Source organism: Eretmochelys imbricata, chromosome 7, assembly GCF_965152235.1.
Source record: "Eretmochelys imbricata isolate rEreImb1 chromosome 7, rEreImb1.hap1, whole genome shotgun sequence".
Lineage (NCBI taxonomy): Eukaryota > Metazoa > Chordata > Testudines > Cheloniidae > Eretmochelys > Eretmochelys imbricata.
In genome coordinates this window covers 115,255,184-115,277,960 of record NC_135578.1, presented here as the reverse complement: position 1 = coordinate 115,277,960, position 22,777 = coordinate 115,255,184, and the positions used below count along the sequence as shown (strand labels likewise).

At 41.8% G+C, this 22,777-nt stretch overlaps 1 protein-coding gene across 1 annotated transcript in view; it reads right to left on the bottom strand.

Annotated features, from left to right (window-relative positions):
- Positions 1–22,172, bottom strand: part of GPAM (glycerol-3-phosphate acyltransferase, mitochondrial) — a 39,996-nt gene extending 17,824 nt beyond the window's left edge. The window contains exons 1-10 of the mRNA XM_077823165.1: positions 22,072–22,172; positions 18,891–19,019; positions 16,830–16,952; positions 13,614–13,687; positions 10,548–10,661; positions 9,038–9,181; positions 8,315–8,411; positions 4,043–4,179; positions 3,027–3,126; positions 298–510 (exon numbers count right to left, since the gene is read on the bottom strand). Coding sequence (XP_077679291.1) covers positions 298–510; positions 3,027–3,126; positions 4,043–4,179; positions 8,315–8,411; positions 9,038–9,181; positions 10,548–10,661; positions 13,614–13,687; positions 16,830–16,952; positions 18,891–19,016 — 1,128 coding nt within the window. The 5' untranslated portion in view covers positions 19,017–19,019; positions 22,072–22,172. The remainder of the gene's footprint in view (positions 1–297; positions 511–3,026; positions 3,127–4,042; positions 4,180–8,314; positions 8,412–9,037; positions 9,182–10,547; positions 10,662–13,613; positions 13,688–16,829; positions 16,953–18,890; positions 19,020–22,071) is intronic.
- Positions 22,173–22,777: the final 605 nt, after the last annotated feature.

Sequence of the window (22,777 nt, the reverse complement as noted above, 5' to 3'; positions counted from 1 at the left end):
CTTTAAAAGTCAAAGAGTAGAGCCATGACAAAAGCCTAGGAATCATATGGCTTTTATCCTTATTATTATTTGTATTTGTTAAGTGGTGAATTTGTATCTAGTAATATACAAGACTCAAATATCAAGATAGTACTTGACCTAGAAAGCTTTCATGATTCACATTACGTTGCATTTTTAATTCTGACACAAAAAGTTAAAGCACTCATGGCATACCAGTGCTAGCACAAAAATTAGATACATTTTTACTTAAGCAGAAAATCCCCTAGGCAAGACAATAAGTCTTCAGTTGCTTCTTACCAGCTGTTCATTGTTATAGTGACCTTCAATGATGCGATCATAGGAGATTCCCACAGGTATAATTAGTATGTCAGGGGTGGCATTTGTGAAGAGAGCATCTACCACCACAGATAAGAGACCTGCTCTGGCACAGGATGTTTTTCCACTCCGAGAACGCGTCCCTTCCAGGAATATCTCTAAGAACTGCTGCTGTCTAAGCAACTCCTCTATGTGCTAAAGGGACAGTGAGTAAAAACAAAAAAAACTAATGATACAGACATAGAAATTCCATATCAGCAATAGAATCCTCTTTACAAAACTGGAGCTGAAATAAATACAAATCTGCAAGAATAATCAAGAATTATAAGAGGAAATTAGACTTTTATACAACCAAATTCTGATCCCAGTTACACTAATCTATATCCAAAGTAATACCATGGACTTTAAAACATCACTTCAGCTGCAAAACCAAAAAGAAGCAACCTAGCAATAATTAAATATTTTAAAGACACCTAAATTATTCTCTTCTCTGGATTTCAACAAAGTCAGTAGGGTAGGAGTTCCCAAATTTTTGTACATGTATGGCAGGGTGGCATGAGAGCTTGCTGGAAATGATGCACCAAAATTCTTTTAAAAATATTTTGGTTTCAAATAAAAAGTCATTCCATGCACTTCAGTACATCCTACAATGCCTGAGAAGCAAAACACCCTCCTGGACACTTTCAGCAATTTCGATGAGTAACTCTGTACGACCATGTCATCATAGTAGCTTTATTTAGCAGTGTATTGAATGCTGTGGGAACTGCACTCTCAAGTTGTGCACAGTTGCCTAGCTTTTTGCTGGGCCTAGCCTTCAGCTTGCACCAAATCACACAGCTCCAGCTACTGGGGCGATTTTGCAAAGTTCCATATCACAGTGCCAGAGCCTCTCTCATCTGAAAAGACACATGAGTTCAGGCCAGTTCAGAGCCACTGCAAAACCTACAGTTGCAGGGAGCATGAGATAAAAGGGCCCCACACAGGGAGCTGCTGCAAGAGGTAGAGAGGGAAGGATTGTTGGCCAGAACCAGTGGATAAAAGCCTGGCTACAGGACTAAGGAGAACTGACTGGCTGTTCACCAGGACAGCAGCCAGCTGGCTATAATTTGAGCTTCTTCTCAGCAGGGGGAGCCACCGTGCAGCATGCCCAGCATTCTGCTGAAGAGCAAGATGCTTCGTGGAGCTGAAGCCCCTCCAATTCCAGCCAAGCGTCCCCCCCCATCTCTCTATATCTGCCCTCTGAGCCCCTGCCCTGCTGCACATGTGCACCGTTCTTTGTAATGGCACTTCTCTTATTCTCTCCCAGAGCTTTCTCAAAATATTTCATAATTTTCTTGATTTAAATTTTGTCAGACAGGAAGCTAAATGAATTCTGGCTACTGTTCAGTAATAATTCCGATAAAATTAGCAGGAATTTAAAACTTAGACTAGATAAGTTAAAAAGAGACAATCCACTGAGTGTAGTTAATGGCATACCATAGCATATCAAGAAAGCATTTATGACATTTAATTGTTTCTTATAATTTGAGTAAGATGAAAGAAATAACGGCTGCCTCATTATGTTTCTTTTTGATGGACTGTCTAAAAACTTGAGATGTTTACAAAGGATGTTATAATTACAGCTGGTTGGGAACTTTTCAATTAAACTTTTTATGGAAAATGCTGATTTGACAAAACCAAAACTTTTCATGGAAACAGAGCAGTTTCAATTCAACTTTCATCAGGAAGGTTTTCCATCATGAAGTTTCTGATAAATATGAGAGACCATAGAACAGCATAATCCAGTATTAGGGCACTCTGCCTTTTAGGCTAGGAACTTGAACCTAGATGTCCAATATCCCAGATGTGTGGTCTAACCGCAGGGCTACTGGCTATTCTAGAGTGGTCTCTTTTTTCACTACACATTTTTGAAATGTCTTGATTTCGTGCCACATCGGAATGTAAACAAATGGCAAAACCTCAACATTTTTCACAAAATGGAATTCTTGCTTTCCTGCCAGCCCTAATTATAACTGAACATTTTTGGCTTCTTTAGGGATATATTTTACCACAGAGTCCAGAAATACTTAAATTAAACCTACTGAGGCCTAAAATAAATGTGCAAAAGAAAGAAGTGTGCATGTGGTACTTCAAACGCCCATTAAATACGTGAACAAATACAATTTGGGAACTGCTGCTCTACATTTACCTTAGTGTAAGTGAAATCAGAAGCTGTCCCAGTAGGCCTAATGTTACTGTTAATTTACACTGAAGGCAATCCCATATCCCCGTTACAGACTCACACAGGGGAAAAATTTGATCCTGACGGGTGCTGAACACCCTCGACTCTCATGCACTTCATAGATTCAGGACCTCACTCAGCACAGAATTTACAGTTTCTCTAGTTTCAGATTAACAGCCATGTTAGTCTGTATTCACAAAAAGAAAAGGAGTACTAGTGGCACCTTAGAGACTAACCAATTTATTTGAGCATAAACTTTCGTAAGCTACAGCTCACTTCATCGGATGTTTATCTCTAATGTACCAAAACACACACACATGCTAAAATCAAGATAATAATAAACAATTTCACTTTCTCATCAGGCAATGCTGTTCAAATTAATGAAGTTAAAGAGAACCAACCTACGTTTTTCTAACATACATGGGTGCTCTTTCCCCCTTCTCTGTGACTAATCAAATTTTATATTTGCAAATTAAGAAAAGATACATACCACATACAGCAAAGCTCTATAAAGGACATCTTTACGTCCATGAGGGTTCTCATCCAACCTCCTCCGAATGAAAAAGCCTCCCAGCTTGCGGATCAATGTGCTACAAAGCAAGAAATGATTTTATTCACCAATTTTAGTCAAATATGAAAAGAGTGGAATGTATAAACCAGCCAACAGCTTCAGGAAAAAATTAGATGAGGCAGAACAATGTGCATATCTCAGCCATTCTCCCTCAAATGAAAGAGAGGAAGAATGTTCTAGTGGTTAGGGCACTAGTCTAGGACCCTGCTCTGCCAGACTCCCTTTGTGACCCTGTAAAATGGGACTAAGAGCACTGCCCTCCCTCACAGAGATGTTGGGAGGATAAATACATTACAAATTTTAAGGTGTTCAAATTCTATAATGATGGGGGCCATATAAATACTGAAGATAGATAGCGAGTGATCTGCAAGAATTCTAGTCCCTACATTACTGCCAAATTTCAAAAGCTTATGCGAGTGTTCTCAATCCTTCAACACTTGACATAACTTACAAAGATAAGTGCTGCAGTATTTGACTTAAACAGCCCTCAGTGTTCAAAGTTCTATGTTGCCTGCCACTAACTGAATACACTTAATTTCCCCTAAATCCCAATGAGTCTCCAAAGATGAAGAGGAACAGATGCTCTTAAACTTGTGCTATCCCACATTTATCAGGATTTCTTCATACACCCCTTCCTCAAAGCGACTCAGTAACTAAGTCTCAACTAAGTCTTCTTCCTTTTCCAACTTCCTTAAAGAATCTCTCTTTCAAGACTCTCTCTCGAATAAGACCAAAGTAAAGCTAGATAAGCTAGATAGGACCAAAGTAAATTCCAAAGTATGACCACAAGACTAAATTCCCTTATCACAAATCCTGAACAATTTGGGGCAGATCCTCAGCTGGCGTGGAGCTATGACAATATACACCAACTGAGCATATGCCCCTTTGGCTTTATTGAGAGTAAGTTAAAGTTTAGCTCAGCATATTATCCTTACCTGAAGATGGGAATGTTGAGGTTATTCCCTGCAGCAATGTACGGTGCTTTGATGTTATGGCAGAAAAGAATGAATGTAAGGAGCAGATAGTCAATGTGAGATTTGTGAACAGGCAAGAAGATAAGAGGCAAATTCATCTATTTGGGGGAGGGAGAAAAAAAGATAAAACAAAATTAATAGGATACTGTGGAGTGAAAAGAAGGTTACTCACCTTGTGCAGTAACTGAGGTTCTTCGAGATGAGTCTCCCTGTGATTGTTCCACTCCAGGTGTAGGTGCATCCCCATGCCTTCACTCGGAGAGTTTTACTGCAGTGCCCATACAGGTTGCGCATACATGGTGGTGCCTGCCTCACGCGCTGTTGTCTGTTGAAGCGTTGCGTGTGCAATCCGGACTCCTCAGTTCCTTCTCTACTCAGAACCTGTATCCAGCTCCGAAGAAGAGGGAGGAGGGTGCGTAATGGAGCACCCACAGGGACACTCATCTGAAAGAACCTCAGTTACTGCACAAAGTGAGTAACCTTCTTCTTCTTCGAGAGGTGTCCCTGTGGGTGCTCCACTCCAGGTGATTGTACAGCAGTGCCCTTTAGGATGGTAGGGGCTTTGCAGTAGGAAATAAAACAGTGGAAAGTACTGCTCGGCCAAGTTGAGTATCTGTTTTAGGGCCTTGCGTGATAGCGTAAATGTTTGGCAAAGGTGTGTCTGGATGCCCAGATGGCAGCCTTGCAAATGTCTATCTATGGGACATTGTTTAGAAATGCCGTGGACATCAATGTAGACCTCGTGGAATGCGCACTAATGGTTGCTGGAAGCTGAGTGCCTTTTAGCTGATAGCATAGTCGAATGCATCCAGATATCCATTTAGAGAGCCTCTGTTTGGTATGTGCACTCCTTTGGACCGTTCTGCTACTGATACGAAGAGTTTAGGAGAAGCCCGAAATGGTTTAATTCTGTCTAGATAAAAGGTCAAAGCCCTTCTAACTTCCAGCGTGTGCACGGTCACCTCTAACGAATTTGCGTTTGGCTTGGGGAAGAAAGTTGGGAGCTGCAGAGGTTCGTTAATGTGGAAGTATGAGTGCACCTCAGCTAAGAATTTGGGATGAGTGCATAACATAACTTTATCCTTACGAAAGATAGTATGGGGGGGGGGGGTCAGCCATAAGTGCCTCTATCTCCCCCATGTCTCATGGATGTGATGGCAACCGAAAAGGATACTTTCATGGACAAGTGTAACAAGGAGCAAGTTGCCAAAGGTTTGAACGGTTGACGAGTCAGGACGGTTGGCCCAAGATTTAAGTCCCAAGGTACAGTATGTGGCCTCACATCCAGAGAGAGGGTGTGGATGCCTCGGAGGAATTTTTTGGTGATAGGGTGAGCAAAGATTGAGGTCTCATCAATCTTTTGGTGGAAAGCAGTGATCACCGCTAAGTGAACCTTCAGTGAGCTAATGGAAAGCCCCAACCATTTAAGCCCTAAGAGATAGTCTCGTATCATCATGAGAGGAGCAGATACAGCATATGCTCGTTTTGTGGTACACCATGTTATGAATCTCTTCCACCTGTGTACGTAAGTGGAGCATGTAGATAGCTTCCTATTGTTGAACCTGTTCTGAGCAGGTTAGCTCATCATGAGAGAGCCATAAAGCAGCCATGCCTTGAGCTGTAGCATTTGCAAGTTGGGGTGCTGTAATTGTCCCTCCTGTTGTGTAAGTAGGTCTGGGTGCAGGGGAAGAGTGATCGGGGCTGTGCTGACATGCGTTTCAAGAAGGGGTACCACTGCTGTCTCGGTCACGTAGGGGCTATTAGGATGACTCTGGCTCTATCGGTTCTTATTTTCTGTATGACCCTGGGGAGCAGTGGTATCAGTGGAAACACATATAGGAGATCTGCGATCCAGCTGATTAAGAATGCATCTCTCCAAGAGTGTTTCCCCAGGGCTGCTCTGGAACAGAATAGGGGACTTTTGCTGTTGCGGACTGTGGCAAAAAGGTCTATACGTGGGTGATCCCACTGTCGTAATATATGTTGAAGTACTGGGTTGCTTTGTTCCCATTTGTGGTCCTGAGGAAACCATCTGCTGAGTTCGTCTGTCGTGGTGTTCTGGCAGCCAGGTAGAAATGCAGCTGAAATGTGGATGTTGTGACGGATGCGTAGATTCCGGAGCTTGATAGCCTCGGAGCAGAGTGAAAGGGATCTGGCTCCCCCCTGCCTGTTTATATAAAACATACAAGTGATGTTGTCGGTCATCACTCGTACATGTTAATTTTGTATGAATGGTAGGAAGTGGAGGCAGGCATTGCGCATAGCGCGAAGTTCCAGGAAATTTATATGTAACCTGGTCTCTGTTGTGGACCATAGCCTCTGTGCTGAGCGATGTTCCTTGTTTGCTCCCCTACCCCACGAGGAAGGCATCTGTCGTGAGCAATTGTGACGGTGGGGGGCGGGGGGGGGGGAGGAATCTGTGTGAACGGGATCCCCAAGCACAGGTTGGGTGGGTGAGTCCACCAGGTTAATGATTCCTTGCTCTTGTGGGACATTGTTAAGCGGATGTTCATGTTGTGCTTGTTTGGTTTGTACACTGTTGATAGCCATCCCTGCAGGCAGTGCATGTGCAAACACGTATAATTGACTACAAATGTGCATGCTGCCACGTGGCTCAAAAGTTGTATGCATTCGTGGGCCATAAGCTGAATACCAACTGTTGGGTAGGTTCTATCATTGATTTCTTTGTAGGCTGAGGCTGTGGAAACAGCTTATTGCCGTTTGCATGGAGTGAACAGCTTCCAATAGAGTGTACACCTTGAGGAGACAATCGGCCAGATAAGGAAATATAATTATTCCTGGCTTCCTCAGATGCCCCGTTGCCACTGCGAGGATCTTGGAAAAGAAAAAAAACTTGGCACTAAAATACAAATGGTATAAACTGGCTAACACTAAATAACTATTTCCTAAACTAAAAACTAGGTATGAACGGCACTGCAGCGCTCCGTCTCAGGCCGGGGACAGCTGAGAAGGAACTGAGGAGTCCGGATTGTGCACGCGACACTTGAACAGACAACGGCGCATGAGGCAGGCAACGTTCATGCACAACCCATATGGGCCCTGCGGTAAAACTCTCTGAGCAAAGACGCACCTAAATCTGGAGTGGAGCACTCACAGGGACACATCTCGAAGAAGAATTTTGTCTTCTAAATTTTCTTTACCGAGTAACACCTTAGATTAGTAGAACTGACAGAATTTCAGTTTACACTTCTCCACTTATTTGCTTTAGCAGCGAGAACAGACTAGGCAATTGCACTACCAGTGTTTGTACTGTAGGCACTGCAGGGAGCAGTAGAATGACATTAGCAGGTTTTTCAGACTTACAGTATCAATGCAAGATGACGACAATTATTTGAGATGTGCCAAAATTTTCCACTGTAAACAGGTTGTTGACTTGTTTTGTAAAAAAGTAACTTAACTTTATCAGCAGCAATGTTCCCAGGCCATTGTACTCCAAAATGCTAACACGGTAACTGATTACATAAGGAAAAAACCTGCCATTTTATTCTCACTGCATACTATCTATCTAAGCAATATTGCACAATGTCTCCAAATGCTCCCGGTAAAGTTCCTTAGAAATCAATGGTGCCTCTCTCTCTCATTTCAGTGCAATTATTTATTCCTTGATAGTGTATGGGTCATATAGCACCTTTCTGTGGTAAATTCTGCATAAAAGGCGTAGAAAATTCAGGATATTGATATTGTGAAATGGGAGGGGTAAGGACTGGTAGAACTTGAAAGGATGCTTATAATAAATTTAAATAAATAAGCAAGCAGTAGGTGAGGCACTTTGCAGACAAGTATGAAGACCAGGTTATTCCTTGAAGTCTAAATATATGTATAAGTAGTTTTAAAAAGTTTAGTAATTTATTAGCCTGCAGCTGTATCAGCATTGGGGGGGGTGGGGGGGCAGAGAACATTCTACAGTGGGTCACATCAGACATTACACTCAAAAACGATCCTGAAACTTGAGATAAAACCTTTTAGGGTGCTGTGAACACACAGCTGAAAGAGCACAGTATCTCTAGTACCTAGGATTATCTAAAAAAGACAGGTCTGCTGAATGGTATGTTCACAGAACTGGATAGCACAGGATCTGAACTGGGGCCTGATTCTGATCTCATTTAGACTGGTATAACTTCACTGACTTCAATGGAGTCACTCCTGATTTACACCAGTGAAAGTAACATCAGAAGTTTCCCCATGTTTTAAGAGTTTATGTAATTTTCTTACCTTGGTGGCTGCTTTGACCATCTCCAATTGGCCTTTGTGGATCTGAATGTTCCAAAAGAAGCTGTTAAATAATTTCAGTAACACCCAACCAGTCAACCTAAGGGTGAAAAATGTTAAACCCAAGAGAATTTTAAGTTTAATTCAAAGTGGCCTTCCTGTTGTATTGCTTTTATAACCAATATGGTCACATAGAGATGTAGAGTTTCAACACCAACTGGTCAGTGGAGTTGTTGGGGGCATAATCAGGGAGAATTCCTTCCTAACATCTCTCGTGATCAGCTTGCACACTGAAGCATGAAATTTGATTCCTATCTTAAGAGTCACAACTAAAGAAAAATATTGTTAAATGGACTATTGATCATAAGTTACTGCAGCAAGATGCTTAAGCTGATTTAGGCAGTAACAATAGAGGGTACCCTGGGGCTGACAGCAAGGAGCTTAATTCAGGGGGGGAAAGTGTATTTATTTAAATTTTATCATACTATTTGTAAGTTGGAAAGCCCACAGATTCCTTGTGTTCCAATATGAGAGTATGATTACACTTCATTTTTTAAGGCTAAAACCTATAATCCTCATGTTTTGAGGTAGCATTAGGGTTAGCTATAAAATAGGAATTTTTAGGCAGGAAGTGACTGCTGTGCTCATGTACAAGGGCAAAGACTGGAGATCCTTCCCCTGATGCTAGGCAAGCATAAAAATAGTTCACCAAACTATGGTTATTACCTGATCAAAGCAGGTGAGATGTTTGCTACCATTTCTTGGAGAATTCTTCTAGCTTTTTTCTTCACTTTGCTGATGGCCTTGAGGTCTGTCCAAGTACCTGCAGCACTTAATACAGAAGCCTCCTCTACAATGGCCTTCTGCACTCTGATTTTAAAAATAAAACACAAGACAGTTCTGTAACAAATGAGTTAAGCTATAGACTGTTTCTAGAAGGAATGAACTAGGGCAGTTCTATGGTATAATTATTGCAGTAAGTTGGAAGATGAAAGAAATGCCCATCAACATGCTTTGCGTTTCATTTGCCATAAACTGAAATTCAATGGTCATCTAAGTTTCGATTAAATACTTGTAAAATGAAATGGACCAATCCATGGGTAAACTGGTATCAGCTGGTCAATGATTTGCAGAAACATATTGAAAGTTATAAATACAGTACAGAGGCAAAAATATCATTCACTGGCTATCAAAGTTAACCCTTGACAGAGTATGGCAAGTGCTGGCCTTTAATAAGTTTCTCCATTCTAAGAACACATCTATAGAATATAAAATTTTAAAAGCAAGGGTCTGAGAGCTCTCAGATCAATGGCTGATGTTCAAAGCATTCCTTAAATTTGTGCAAGTATTCCTGGATATTATGAAAGTCGGCTCAGAAACTGAGTGAATTAGGAATCCAACTATAAGCACTAGCTCAAAACGTTACTACAGAATGAGAGCATAGACTATAGATCCACTGCTTAGAAGGAGTAGGGCCTATGATGGTTGCCCCTGGCTAGGGCACTTCCAGCAGCACGGGGGAGATCAGACCCATCTCCACTCCGGGAACCTTCTGCGGCTGCAGGAAGCTCCATGGTTGCTGACTTCAGAGTCCAGCTCTGAAGGCAGCACAGAAGTGAGGGTTGCAATCCCATGAGTCTTCTACAACAGGTTTGTGACCCCCCCACCCCCCCACACACACACAAATATCCCCTTTTGGGTTGCACCCCCACCATTATAACACCATGAAATTTCAGATTTAAACATCTGAAAACGTAAAATGACATTGACCATAATGGACCGTGAATTTGGTAGGGCCCTAGCTATATAGATCTACTATGAACTTGGTAACAAAAGCTGCAAAGGGCTCCATAGTAGTTTATTATACTTAGGACTTTTCCACATGGGACGTTAACGTGAACCTATAGCACACCTGCTTGCCATGCACTAATGTCCCATGTTAACAAGCCCTTAATATTAAGTTTATTGTATCTGTAGCAGCAGTCTCTCCAAAGATACGGAGGCTGATGTGTAAAAACCCCACTCACCCATAACTATTCTATACAAAAGTTATGTGGCTTAAATTTGAGGGATGAGCTGTCATACAGACACTGTACCTTCTATTATTCTAAATATTCTAGCTTTCAGAATTTGCTGTGTTGTCATTCTGTAACAATCTTTGATTAAATGTAATATTATGCATGAAATTGGAAACAGACACAAAAAAAACAATGTTGGCTTATTTAGCACATCTTACCTGCTGCAGTTCAACACATTTTCTGTCACATTGTTGGCAAACATACTCTTATGCACATCTCGTTCTTGCACAAAAAGAACATAACAGAGCCGTCTTGCCAGCCACCCTCTGTACCTACATCATAAGAAAGATAATCATCAAAATGTGTCCCAAAAATGTGTCCCATTGTCAGCTTTTAAAAGAATAATTTTATTGTCAAAATTCACATACATCCAATAAAAGGTTACAAAAGTAGGTAAAATTCTTTGAACAGCTACCTCATAGCTTCTGTATTTTCTACTATATCAGAAAATTAACAGTGTTACAGACAGAACAGATATATATCACAAGATACGTGGGAAGAAACCCAAACTGAAGCAACAAACTTATGGGAGGCTGGTGTCATAACATTTTCGCTCAATCATAAAAAAATTGCCACAAAAGAACATATCTGCGGTATTTTCCTTGGTTACATCTCAGAACTTACATACATTTCGGCTGTCTGCCAGGTCAGAATACACAATTCACCCAGTGCCAAGTTTTAAGCAAATCAGTGACCTTGCTGTGAGCAGCATAAATCCAGCTAACATTCGTCAACATTTTTATAAAAAGATCGAGGCTGACATTTTTCAAAGCTGCCTGAGTCACGTGTCAATCCTCAACCTAAAGACAGGGGTTCCTGCCACCTCTTCCTATAATTATTAAAAAGATATTTTGTTTTAATGCACATATATGCCTGTTTGCATTGTAACAATTCTAGGAATTTGCAAACAGTTATTTTGGAGATAAAAGCCTTGCTAAACTGTGGACAAGGAAGAAAAGAAAATAGGTTAAAGGTTTTTTTAATATTTTAAAGCACTTTTTCTCAGTTGTTTGGCAACTGCATTTTCATTGCTTTTCCTTTCTAAAAAAAAAATTCTTTGAGAGGTTTTTATAAAAAAATTCGTATTAGGCTTGACAAAATGGTCAACCGACCACATATTTCACTATGGTCAAATATTCACCCAAGAATGCCCTGATCAGCAGCCTACATTTCTGATTGCATCATGGAGCCATTCTTTAATTTTTTAGAACTTCATTTCATTGAGTTATTTTCACTCCGAAAAATGTGAAACAAGTAACTTTTTTTTTTAAAAAATTAGGCATAGAGTGAGCGCGCGTGTGTATATATATTATATATATAAATAAAATGCTATGCCTACTGTAGACCATAAAGTCTTACTCTTTTGTCTTACTGTTCTAATAAATTAGCACTTTAAAATATTTGACAATATTTGACAATATTCGACCAGTCAATTGACCAATTATTTTTGGACCAGTCATATGCCCAATCCGAATTAATTTTAAGGGAAAAGTTGAGAAGGGACGTTTGTTGCTATCAAACAGCTTGGTTATTGTGAGTAAGTCATCAGATCAGCATAGAAATATCACAAAAGCCTGTCAAATATTAGCACATTCACTATGAGGCTTAGAAATAAATAATCATGCAAATCTCTACTCTCTAAATGGCTGTCAGACAGAGAAAATTGCATACTGTATACATAGTGAGAAACTGTATATTATGTAAATTAGGTATCTGCAACCAATCAGAGCACAAGGATTTACTGCGGGAAAAAACTGAAGTTAGGAATCAATAACTGTCTAGCACCCTTCGAATCAGACTGGCTGAGAATTCCATTTCAGTACAATACTAAACTCAAGGGAAATGCTACACTGTCAAAAGGAAGAGGGGCTGAAACAAAATGATAAATAAATAAGTTGTTACTGGATGGTATTCATTCAAGAGTTCCAAAGGAACTTAAAGTGGTAGGCTAAACTACAAACAAAATATGCATTCATTAAAATCCGTGAATATAGTCACTGTTCACTAGCAGTTAGAAAAATCACTTTTTTAATTTTGAAAATGAGCAAATGTGGTAAGAAAGTTACTGAGAGATTAAATATGGAACTTCAAAAAATCATTTACACGTTCACTACAACTGCACTGTGAGTTAAGCACATTTTGTGGTTTAAGGAAAAATGGTTCGATGAATCAACTGATTTTACATTCCTATTTTACAAAACCATGAGCTATCAAGACCGTTCAAGGATTTGACCTATTTTTTTTATTTTATTTTAAACAGCATTTCAAAAGGTTTTCAGTATTCTAGACCACTGATGACACACACAAAAAATAATCAATTAAATCAATAGACAGTAATCTCCAGTATTAACCTCCAGGCCTTCCCTCTCTCTCAAGTACAACACAACACTGTCTTTCTTTCACTCAGACATTTTGGCTCGTTTCCTCCAGTCTATTAGCCTGTCTCTGTTTGTTCTGAATCTACAATGAATACTACAGAATCTTACGTTAATTATGATATCAGGAGAATCAACTTTGCAGGCAGGCAGAACACAGAAACATTTTCATTTATTACCCCAGGACAAAACTATAAAAACAGCACAAAAATGCATTATCCAGTTAAATACCTTAAACACACATATCAAAGAGCTGTACTTTGCTATCATGGAAGGACAGGCTCAACCTATAACTGCTATTATCCTATGTATACCAACAGTGGCCAAAGTGTAGGCTGTGGGCCAAATTGACAAATTCAACAATGCAGCCTTCAGTCACACAGTCAACCCAAGGATGCAGAGGCCACTTTCATCTTTAATCTATTGCTGCTTTCATCTTTAATACAGGGATACATGCTTACCCATTCAAATCAATATCTGTGGGACATGCACATTGTGACTCACACCCCAATGCATTAAAGTCAATGGCGATTGAAATCTGCTTTACTTTATGCAGACTAGGTGCCATCTTCACACTCCTTATATGCAGTCAAAGTAAGTAGACAACCTTGGGACTGCTCTGAAATATACAAGCAGTTTGCACACACTGTCTGTAGTTAGCAGCGTGCCAAGACAGACTATAGGTTTTATTGCCGCTGTAAATTCAGCACAGATTCAAGCGTACCAAGAAAGCATTCTAGCCCTCATGAGGTTGTTAAATCTTTCTTGGTGGTTTCTCTGCCAAGAGATCCAGTAAGTTAGAAAGACAAAGAAAATGTCATTAATTATGCTGGAAATAGTTTAACTTACCTTGTGTGCGTTTCATTGATATAGATGACATTGCGTAGGCCCAAAGAAGGGATACTAGCATTGAAAAGTTTATCCTACCAAAACAAAATGAGAGAAAAGAAATAATTGGAAGACTTTTTCCTTATAAAAAAATGGTCGTTTCTTCACATTAACAATAACGTAAATTCTTTTTCCTCTTCAAATATGAAGATAAAGAAACAGAGGCAGAAGTGTTATGTGACTTGTTGATGAGTACAAAATAAACCAGTACCAGAGCTGGGATTTAAACTCAGGAGGCCCTATCTCCCAGACCTTTACTCAGGCCACATTTAGCGCCCATTCAGTTCATCCATGATACTTTACTGCATCTAGAAAACTCAACAGTGCCTCCCACTTGGAAGTGGATGAAGATCAGGATACGTAATGAGCGGGGGTATAAGTAAATGCACGTTCCTATACAGAAGGGAAATAACCCTCACTTTTTTAGCATGGGTAACACTGCCAGCCAGTGAAAACCACAGAAAAACAAAATAAAGGTTAGTTTAATCCAAACTTGTCTAACCAGTCTAATCACTTAAATGGGAAAGCAATGGGTGTTATAGAATACCAGAAGATAGATGCAGGTCATGAGCTGTTCAAAAACAGTCAGAGTTTAGGCCCAGGGTCCATCTACAAAGCCAGAATATTGTATTATGAGCAAACTACATAAACGAGCACTTGTGCAAAGACAAATAATGAAGTGATGCTTCAGACTGGAGCTTGAGGTCAGATTCACACCTGGTGTAAGCAGGAGATACACCATATAAACCTTACCCCAGTCAAACCCTCTGGCTCAAGCACAGCATCTGCATGAGAAGGTTTATAGTTAGTACTGTAGCCCATTTTGACAGTCACGAACTGAAGGTGATCCTCTCTCAAATCTAGACATTTGCTGTAACAAGTACAAAACCTGCATTCCTGTGATTTGCTATGTAAAAATAAATACGTGTATATGAATCATTCAGGTCCTGGGAAGTGAGAACTCATTCAAGAAGAGATTCACAGCACACTCAAGTCACTTATCACCTCCCACCCTAAACAGAAGATGCCAATAAAGCAAATCATCACACAGATAACAAGTTGCCTTTTGTTGTTGTTGTATTGCCAACCCAGACAAACAATTTATGAGTTCAGAGAAAGATTCATGAATGTAGCTGACACAGGGATGGGAAACAACTCAATGAGGAACACCACCAGGGAAGGGAGTGTTATTGTATTTGGGTGGCAATGTTGCTTTTTGGATAGAGCACTGGACTGGGACTCAGGATACCTGGGTTCTCTTTCCAGCTATGCCAATGGCCTGTTGGAGAAGTCATTTCACCTCTCTATGCCACGTCATTTCACCTCTCTATGCTCATCTATAAAATGGGGATAATGATACTGACCTCCTTTGTAAAGCACAAGAGCTACTGATGAAAATGCTATAAAAGATAATATAAAAATATCTATTTATTTCCCTTCTAGAACATTAAGCAACAAGTGTATTGTACAATTATGCTCTGAGGTTAACAAAAGGGTGTCTGATACCACAGCCACCTTTCAATGCATTGCTACAATACAATTTGCAAAGGACACAAAACACTCTGCTGCAGGTATTCCCCTCAAATCATATGTAGCATGAAAAGCCAACCTCAAAAAAAAAAATCACTGGATTTGTGTCAACAGATCTAGTATTTACCCCTTCCTTTTCAAATTTAACTTTAAACTGAGATTCTCATCAGAAAAGGGACTATAAAAACAGCACTGAGGTGTTCCATATGTATTCCATCACATTAGGTATGACTAAGGAGATCATGGCTATGTAACCCCCCCCGGCAGAGTCCTTGAATTTTGCCCTCATTTACACCTAAGCAACCGCAGTAGTTTTAGTGGGGCAGCACAGGTATAACTAAGGGCATAATTCAAAGAAAATGGGATTAAGTGGCCCTACAAATGGATCATCAACAACAAGTTTGATGCTTGAGCCAGAAAAGAAATCAGTTCACTCTCAGAACTAAACTGGCTCCACAGACTAAACAAAATCCAAAAATATTTTTGATATGGCAAGTTACAGAAGCGTTACAAAAGCATATGAGGCACAAAACCCTTACGTGTACACAAGAGGTGGAATCAATTTATCTAGGTCCTTATATTGTTCCCCATATCCTACCAAGGATAGTTCTTTACAACGCATTTGGGGTTTTATCCCCTGTATCCATTTGTCGTTATTGACCATTCCTACTCTGGTGGCAGGAGTTAACAGAAGCAAAAGTGTTCTTTTGTCACTGAACTCAACAAATACTTACTATAGCCAAACACAAGTTACTGGCCTCACTACAGGGGTAACTGGGTAAAATTTAGGGACCTGTAACACAGAGGAGGTCAGAGTAGAATCAGATAATCTAATGGTCCCTTCTGGCCTTAAACTCTGTGAATCTATGAAATATAATTGAATGAAAGAGAGTACATATCTGACAAGTAAAAATGTGCCATTTCACACAATCACACCTTCAAAGGAAGCTCATTCACTATAGTTTAAAAGTTTGGCAAAACACTTTTTAAAGTCATCTTGCAGATCATCTGTTACTTGAGCATCTTGATACTGCTCCCAAGGGACAAATCACCACAAAAACTACTACAACTGGCACTTGTTGTCGCCAGGCTCAGCAGACGAGCCAAGAATTGTCTGGGTCTGAAAACTCAATTGTCTTCTCAAACCTACTTGTGGTTCCTTCAAGTCAGTGGTGAAACATATTGGAGAATACGAGAAGCTTTCAAGACCAATGGTCAGACTGTAGTTATTCTATGGATTCAGAGTGAACGTTAAGATTTCATTTTTGGAGATTAATACCTTTCATGAGCATTAAATTTACATCAGTAACATGTATTTTAAATAACCTTGCACAGCAAATGAGTTTTTCACAAAATTCAAACACTAGTTCTCAAACAGAATTTAGTGCAGGGAATTCTGCACTGGAAGACAGACAGACAAGACATCACAAAAGGTCTTTTCCACCTCCAAATTTTATGACAATGTTTTAGGAAAGGTAATCTTAACTACCAAGCAAACAAAAGAGAAGTAACAATCAACCTCCCTGTATAGATTAACAACACTGTGATCTTAATTCTGAAAGTGAGGAAACTACTGAAACTCCAATACACTGTAATCACATTTCAACTTCTTATTGTCAAACATAATCCAGTTCATAATCTTCTTACCCGGCTTTGGGGAGTACACATGTAGCAACAGCGTCCCACAAATGGCCTTTTTCTGCTCAGTAGTGTCTCTTTCCATTTTAAAGTCGCAGATCGGAAGACAGTAGGCCTCGAATTGCACTCTCCCTAGCACAAAAATGACAATTATCCACTACTGAGAATTTAAAGACTTTAGGGATACTACCAGGCCCAACTTATTTTTTTAAACCTAAGGCCAATAGAAATGTTTCCGTAATTTTTTTTCTAAAATTCCAACTGATACCAAAAAAACCCCTACATTCTGCTGCACTATTTACATCCCTAACACTGCATTATTGTACTGATGCCTGCAAAGCTGAAAATGAAATTGACATAAGCTAACTAGAAACAGATGAGAAATTAACCAGTATATTTTCATTTTCAGAAATGAGAGAAGAGTAAAAAGTTAACAAAGTATAGTGAACAGTAATTCAGATGTCATTTTAATAATTTAGAGTCGTTCATAATGTAATCAAGGAAATCTGAATTTTAATTCATTGCCGGACAATGTCATTTTAAAATTGTAAGATGACTGAATGTATAAGAACTTCACCAATTTTACAGTCCTTATAGGTTATGTTTCAACAGCCATATGAAAAGTAATAAGCAAAAATAACTACTGTACGAAAGCCTAATTCCTCAGGCTGATTTTTAAAGATTCCCAAGTACAGGGAATCAGCAACAAGAAAGCTGGAGTTTTCTTTTATTTGATTAATTAGAAAAACAAACCATGCCATTCTTAACTACAGTAGCATGCATAATTAAACATGCATAATTCCCACTGAAATCAATGGGAATATTACTTGCCTGTGGATGCTGGTTCAGGACCATTGTACTCAATGGAATTACAAAGTCATCTGTTATAATATTGATATAAAGAGCAACCATATAACCAAAAGAGAGAAAACAAAATAAGCCCATATATGTTAAAAATGACACATGAAAAGGAAGCAAAGCAGATTGCAGCCAGTACCTTCAATGCAGCATACCTGTTAGAAATCCTAAACGTGGGTTATCATATACTCAACTAGAAAACCACATCATTCAGAAACAACCAGAAAGTCAAAAGCAAGGCAAAAATTCATATTAAAAATTGAAATGTTCAACAGGTAATAGCCTGAATTGGCTAATGTTCCTACCCTAAAGAGTTTTTTTCAGAAACGAAATAAGCACCAAAATGCTGTCCCTTCACCAGCCCCATCTATTACCAATACCACCAACCAAACGGTCACCATCCAAGCTCAAAACCTTTATGTCAAAACCCTCACATTTAGGCCCTTGCTAAAACCTGCTACTACTTTCTCTACAAAAACTCTTCCTTCCCATCTCGTGCATGCCATTATCCCCACTCTCATAATCTTTTCTCATTTACTGTAGCCTGTTCCCTCCTATCTCCTCCACCTCTAGTTGGATCCAAAACACACAGCTGCCAAAATCAACATCCTTTCTCTCAACTCTGACCATGTTTCCAACTCTTCTTTCGTATCAAGTTCCAAGTTCAAACTTCTCATCTTTAGAGCACTGCACAATTCCACCCTGCCTGCATTGCTACATCATCTCCTCCTACACCCATGCTGCTCCTTATGCTCCTCCCAACCTACTCTGTTCACTGCCCACTTTGTATATTCCAAATCCTGAATCCTTTTCCACAACAGCCTGCACAACTACAAAAGCCTCCCCATTAATGCCCACCAAGCTCCCTCCAGCACTTCTAAGAAACCATTTCAAGAGCTATATAAAACTATTAATAAATATACCATGAGGCTCTAAGGACGTTAACACCATTTCTTTCTATGCCTGACAAAATGAAGGCATTCTACTGCCTAGCAATACCGGTCTCTGCAACAGCATTATACTCTTGGTTCATCACCAATTTCTAAGCCAAGTACTGGAAGAAATTGTGTAATGTACATAGGAGATAACATTCTTATCCTCACTCCTCATGAAAAGAAAAAGAAAAAAAGAAAAGAAAAAAGAAAATTCTATCTTATACTTTAAGGAAAAATAAAGCAAATCTTAAGGACTTACATCCATATTTTTACTTACCCATTCTTCACTGGAGTGCTTACATCTAGTGACAGCATATTCTGCTGAAGAGGCCAAATAGGAAACATCTATTGTTCCAAGGGACAAAGCAGCCTCATCCATGACACAGGACAAATTTAAGACCATGGGCTAAAAGGCAAAATGCGTATTTTTGTGAAGGGTAATTTACAATTCTAAATAATTCATCATAAATTGGTTTCCTGTATCAATGCATATCCTGCAAAGTTCCAGATTGACTCTCTCAGGTTTTGGTACAAGCAGCTGTACCAACACAGTAAATGGACAAAATAGCATACTCAATATGTCTAGATGAAGAGACCTATTAACACCTTGCCCATACTGCCTTGTACTGACCGAAAGGATACCTTTGCTCAAGAAGTTACTCACACTCCTCTTATACTATACAACATTCCTCTTTTATAAATTGTCTCCTGGGAACATCTTTCTTCTATAAAGTCTTTCAGAAATGTTTTCTCCTTGCACCACCAGCCAGTGTATTGCATGTGTCTGAGGTAGACTAAGTGTTGAAACCAGATTTAAAACTCCTTGGGGCAAGGTTCATGCTATATGTGCATGTATAATTCCAAACTCATTACTGGCACGCAATAAAAAAAATATTAAAAATCCAACACAAGCCCACATTGCATGTGGAGAAGCCTGCATTAAGATAATCCTTTTTAAATAAAATATTTCATCATCAATCTAATAAATTTAGTTCATATCACTCCATGAAAGATTAATAAGCCAATAAGTCAAAAGCATTAAGAGAGTGTTACAATGAGCATTTGCACAACTCGGACATTCTGAAATCAAGTAGTAGTATTCACTACAAATTGTGAGATATATTTCATAAAATATCAATTTATATTCAATATGTATACAGTATTAAGAGAGGATGCTAATTCTTTCATTTATTACCACAGAGAAATATTTCAAAGCCCAGATCATGCAAATACCTGTAGGAGTACTCTCCACTGAACTCAATGGGCATATTCTGGTATATAAATGTTTGCAGAGACTAAAATCACTAACCCAAAATTTTACTTCATTTAATCCCAGGCAATCAACCAGCCTCAGCATAGGGAAATGAACTAGATGAAGTCTGGTGGTCCCTTTAAACCCTACATTTCTATGATTCTAAACAACAGTCAACCCTGGATCCATCCTGCAAGCACTCCACGCACAAAATTCTCAATTTAAATTAAAATTTTAAATTCTGGCATTTTACAGGATTAGGCCCTTTGGCTTAACTTTACACATTGTGAGTACAAAAAGGTACACGTGAATAGATCTTTGCAGGTTCAGGACCTTTATTTGCTTTACTGGGTCTTAAACACACTAATACTCTAAGTAACCCATAAATACAAATACAATGCTCATACATATTCAGAAAGATATGTCCCCTAATTCACTTCTCGGTCACCTTGGTCACATTTGTGTGTATACACAATCACTTGAAGACAAACACTAGAAATAAAAAGCTATTGAAGCAATGGCAATTTCATACATAAATCTACAGAGAAAAAAATTCTTCCAGCACCTAAACCCCATTAAACAGCTTATGCTCTAAACCAGCTACAATAAATATGTCAATCTAAAGTGAATCAGCATGGAGTAAAAATACAAAAGATCTGCTAAAAATAAAACTACAAACACTGAGCACAAATATGTGGTGTAGAATGTCCCTGAGCAATAGAGGGGCATATTGCCAAGCGGACTGCGCTGAGGCAATGTTGGAGGAGGAGCAGACCATAATGGCAATGAAACTGCACTGTCCTCTGAAGCTCACGTGGAACTGAGGAACGGATATGACAAAATCAGCAAGGTGCAATAAAGGTTTGTGGCTCCATTGGTCTGGAAGGGAGTGAGCATAAAGGTGCGTGAGAAGGCAAAGAAAAACCAATCTTAATAGGGCTCCCAGCCTCTAATTCCAATCTTCCAATTCAGAGTACAGCCTGAATCTCTGCAGCTCAGTGAATGCTTTATCCTATTCCAGGCCTACAGAAAAGACAGAAGTGACCCATAACCAACCCCCCCCACCAACACACACTATCTTCCCCTGCACCCTCCACACTATACCCCCATGCCTCTACCCCCTGCACACATCCCCCACACCCACTAGATACACTATCCCCCGTACCCCACCCACGCTAGTCCCTTGCGCCACACCGCCCCCACCCACGCTAGTCCCTTGCGCCACACCGCTCCCACCCACGCTAGTCCCTTGCGCCACACCGCCCCCACCCACCTCTGCAACCCCCCCACGCTATTCCCCTGCCTCTGCAACCCCCCCACGCTATTCCCCTGTGCCACACCGCCCCCACCCATCTCTGCACTGCCCCCACCCACGCTAGTCCCTTGCGCCACACCGCCCCCACCCATCTCTGCACTGCCCCCACCCACGCTATTCCCCTGTGCCACACCGCCCCCACCCACCTCTGCAACCCCCCCCACACTATTCCCCTGTGCCACACCGCCCCCACCCACCTCTGCAACCCCCCCCACACTATTCCCCTGTGCCACACCGCCCCCACCCACCTCTGCAACCCCCCCCACACTATTCCCCTGTGCCACACCGCCCCCACCCACCTCTGCAACCCCCCCCACACTATTCCCCTGTGCCACACCGCCCCCACCCACCTCTGCAACCCCCCCCCACACTATTCCCCTGTGCCACACCGCCCCCACCCACCTCTGCAACCCCCCCCCCACACTATTCCCCTGTGCCACACCGCCCCCACCCACCTCTGCAACCCCCCCCACACTATTCCCCTGTGCCACAGGACCCCCACCCTCCTCTGCACCGCCCCCCACACTATTCCCCTGTGCCACACCGCCCCCACCCTCCTCTGCAACCCCCCCACCCACACTATTCCCTTGTGCCACACGACTCCTACCTACCTCTGCAACGCCCCCCCCCCCCAACACACACTATCCCTCTGCACCCTCCCCCCACCTCCGCCCGCCATCTGCCCTGGGACCCCCACACTAGTACCGCCCCACCCACCCGTGCGCCATCCCCAACACTGTACCCCCTTCGCCCTGGGCCCCCACGTTATTACCCGTGCAGCCTCCCGCTCCTTCCTGCCAGTTAGGAAACCCTCCTACTCACCCTGCACCGGGAAGCCTGCCCCAGACGCGTCTCTCCGCCCCTGCGGCTCCCCGCACCCCGACTACTCACGGGTCCCGCGCACGCTCCCGGCGGCGGCCGCGCCAGAGACTCTGTCAGAGCCTGGCTCAAGGACTCGCGGCGGCGCGGGCCTGACGCGAATCCTGCGCGCCCGTCTCCATGGTGCGGAGCGCACGCCGCCCCTCCTGCTGTGCAACCGCCACCCCGTCCCCCTCCCCCTCCCCCTCCGCCGAAAGCACCCCCAGCCCTCCACACACACACTCAGAGTGACACCCCATTCTAACCCCGCCCCCGACCACCAAGTCCCCCCACAGTGACACCCCATTCTAACCCCGCCCCCCCGACCACCAAGCCCCCCCACAGTGACGCCCCATTCTAACCCCGCCCCCCGACCACCAAGCCCCCCCACAGAGACGCCCCATTCTAACCCCGCCCCCCGACCACCAAGCCCCCCCACAGTGACGCCCCATTCTAACCCCGCCCCCCGACCACCAAGCCCCCCCACAGTGACGCCCCATTCTAACCCCGCCCCCCCGACCACCAAGCCCCCCCACAGTGACGCCCCATTCTAACCCCGCCCCCCGACCACCAAGCCCCCCCACAGTGACGCCCCATTCTAACCCCGCCCCCCCGACCACCAAGCCCCCCCACAGTGACGCCCCATTCTAACCCCGTCCCCGACCACCAAGACCCCCACAGTGACGCCCCATTCTAACCCCTCCCCCCGACCACCAAGCCCCCCCACAGTGACGCCCCA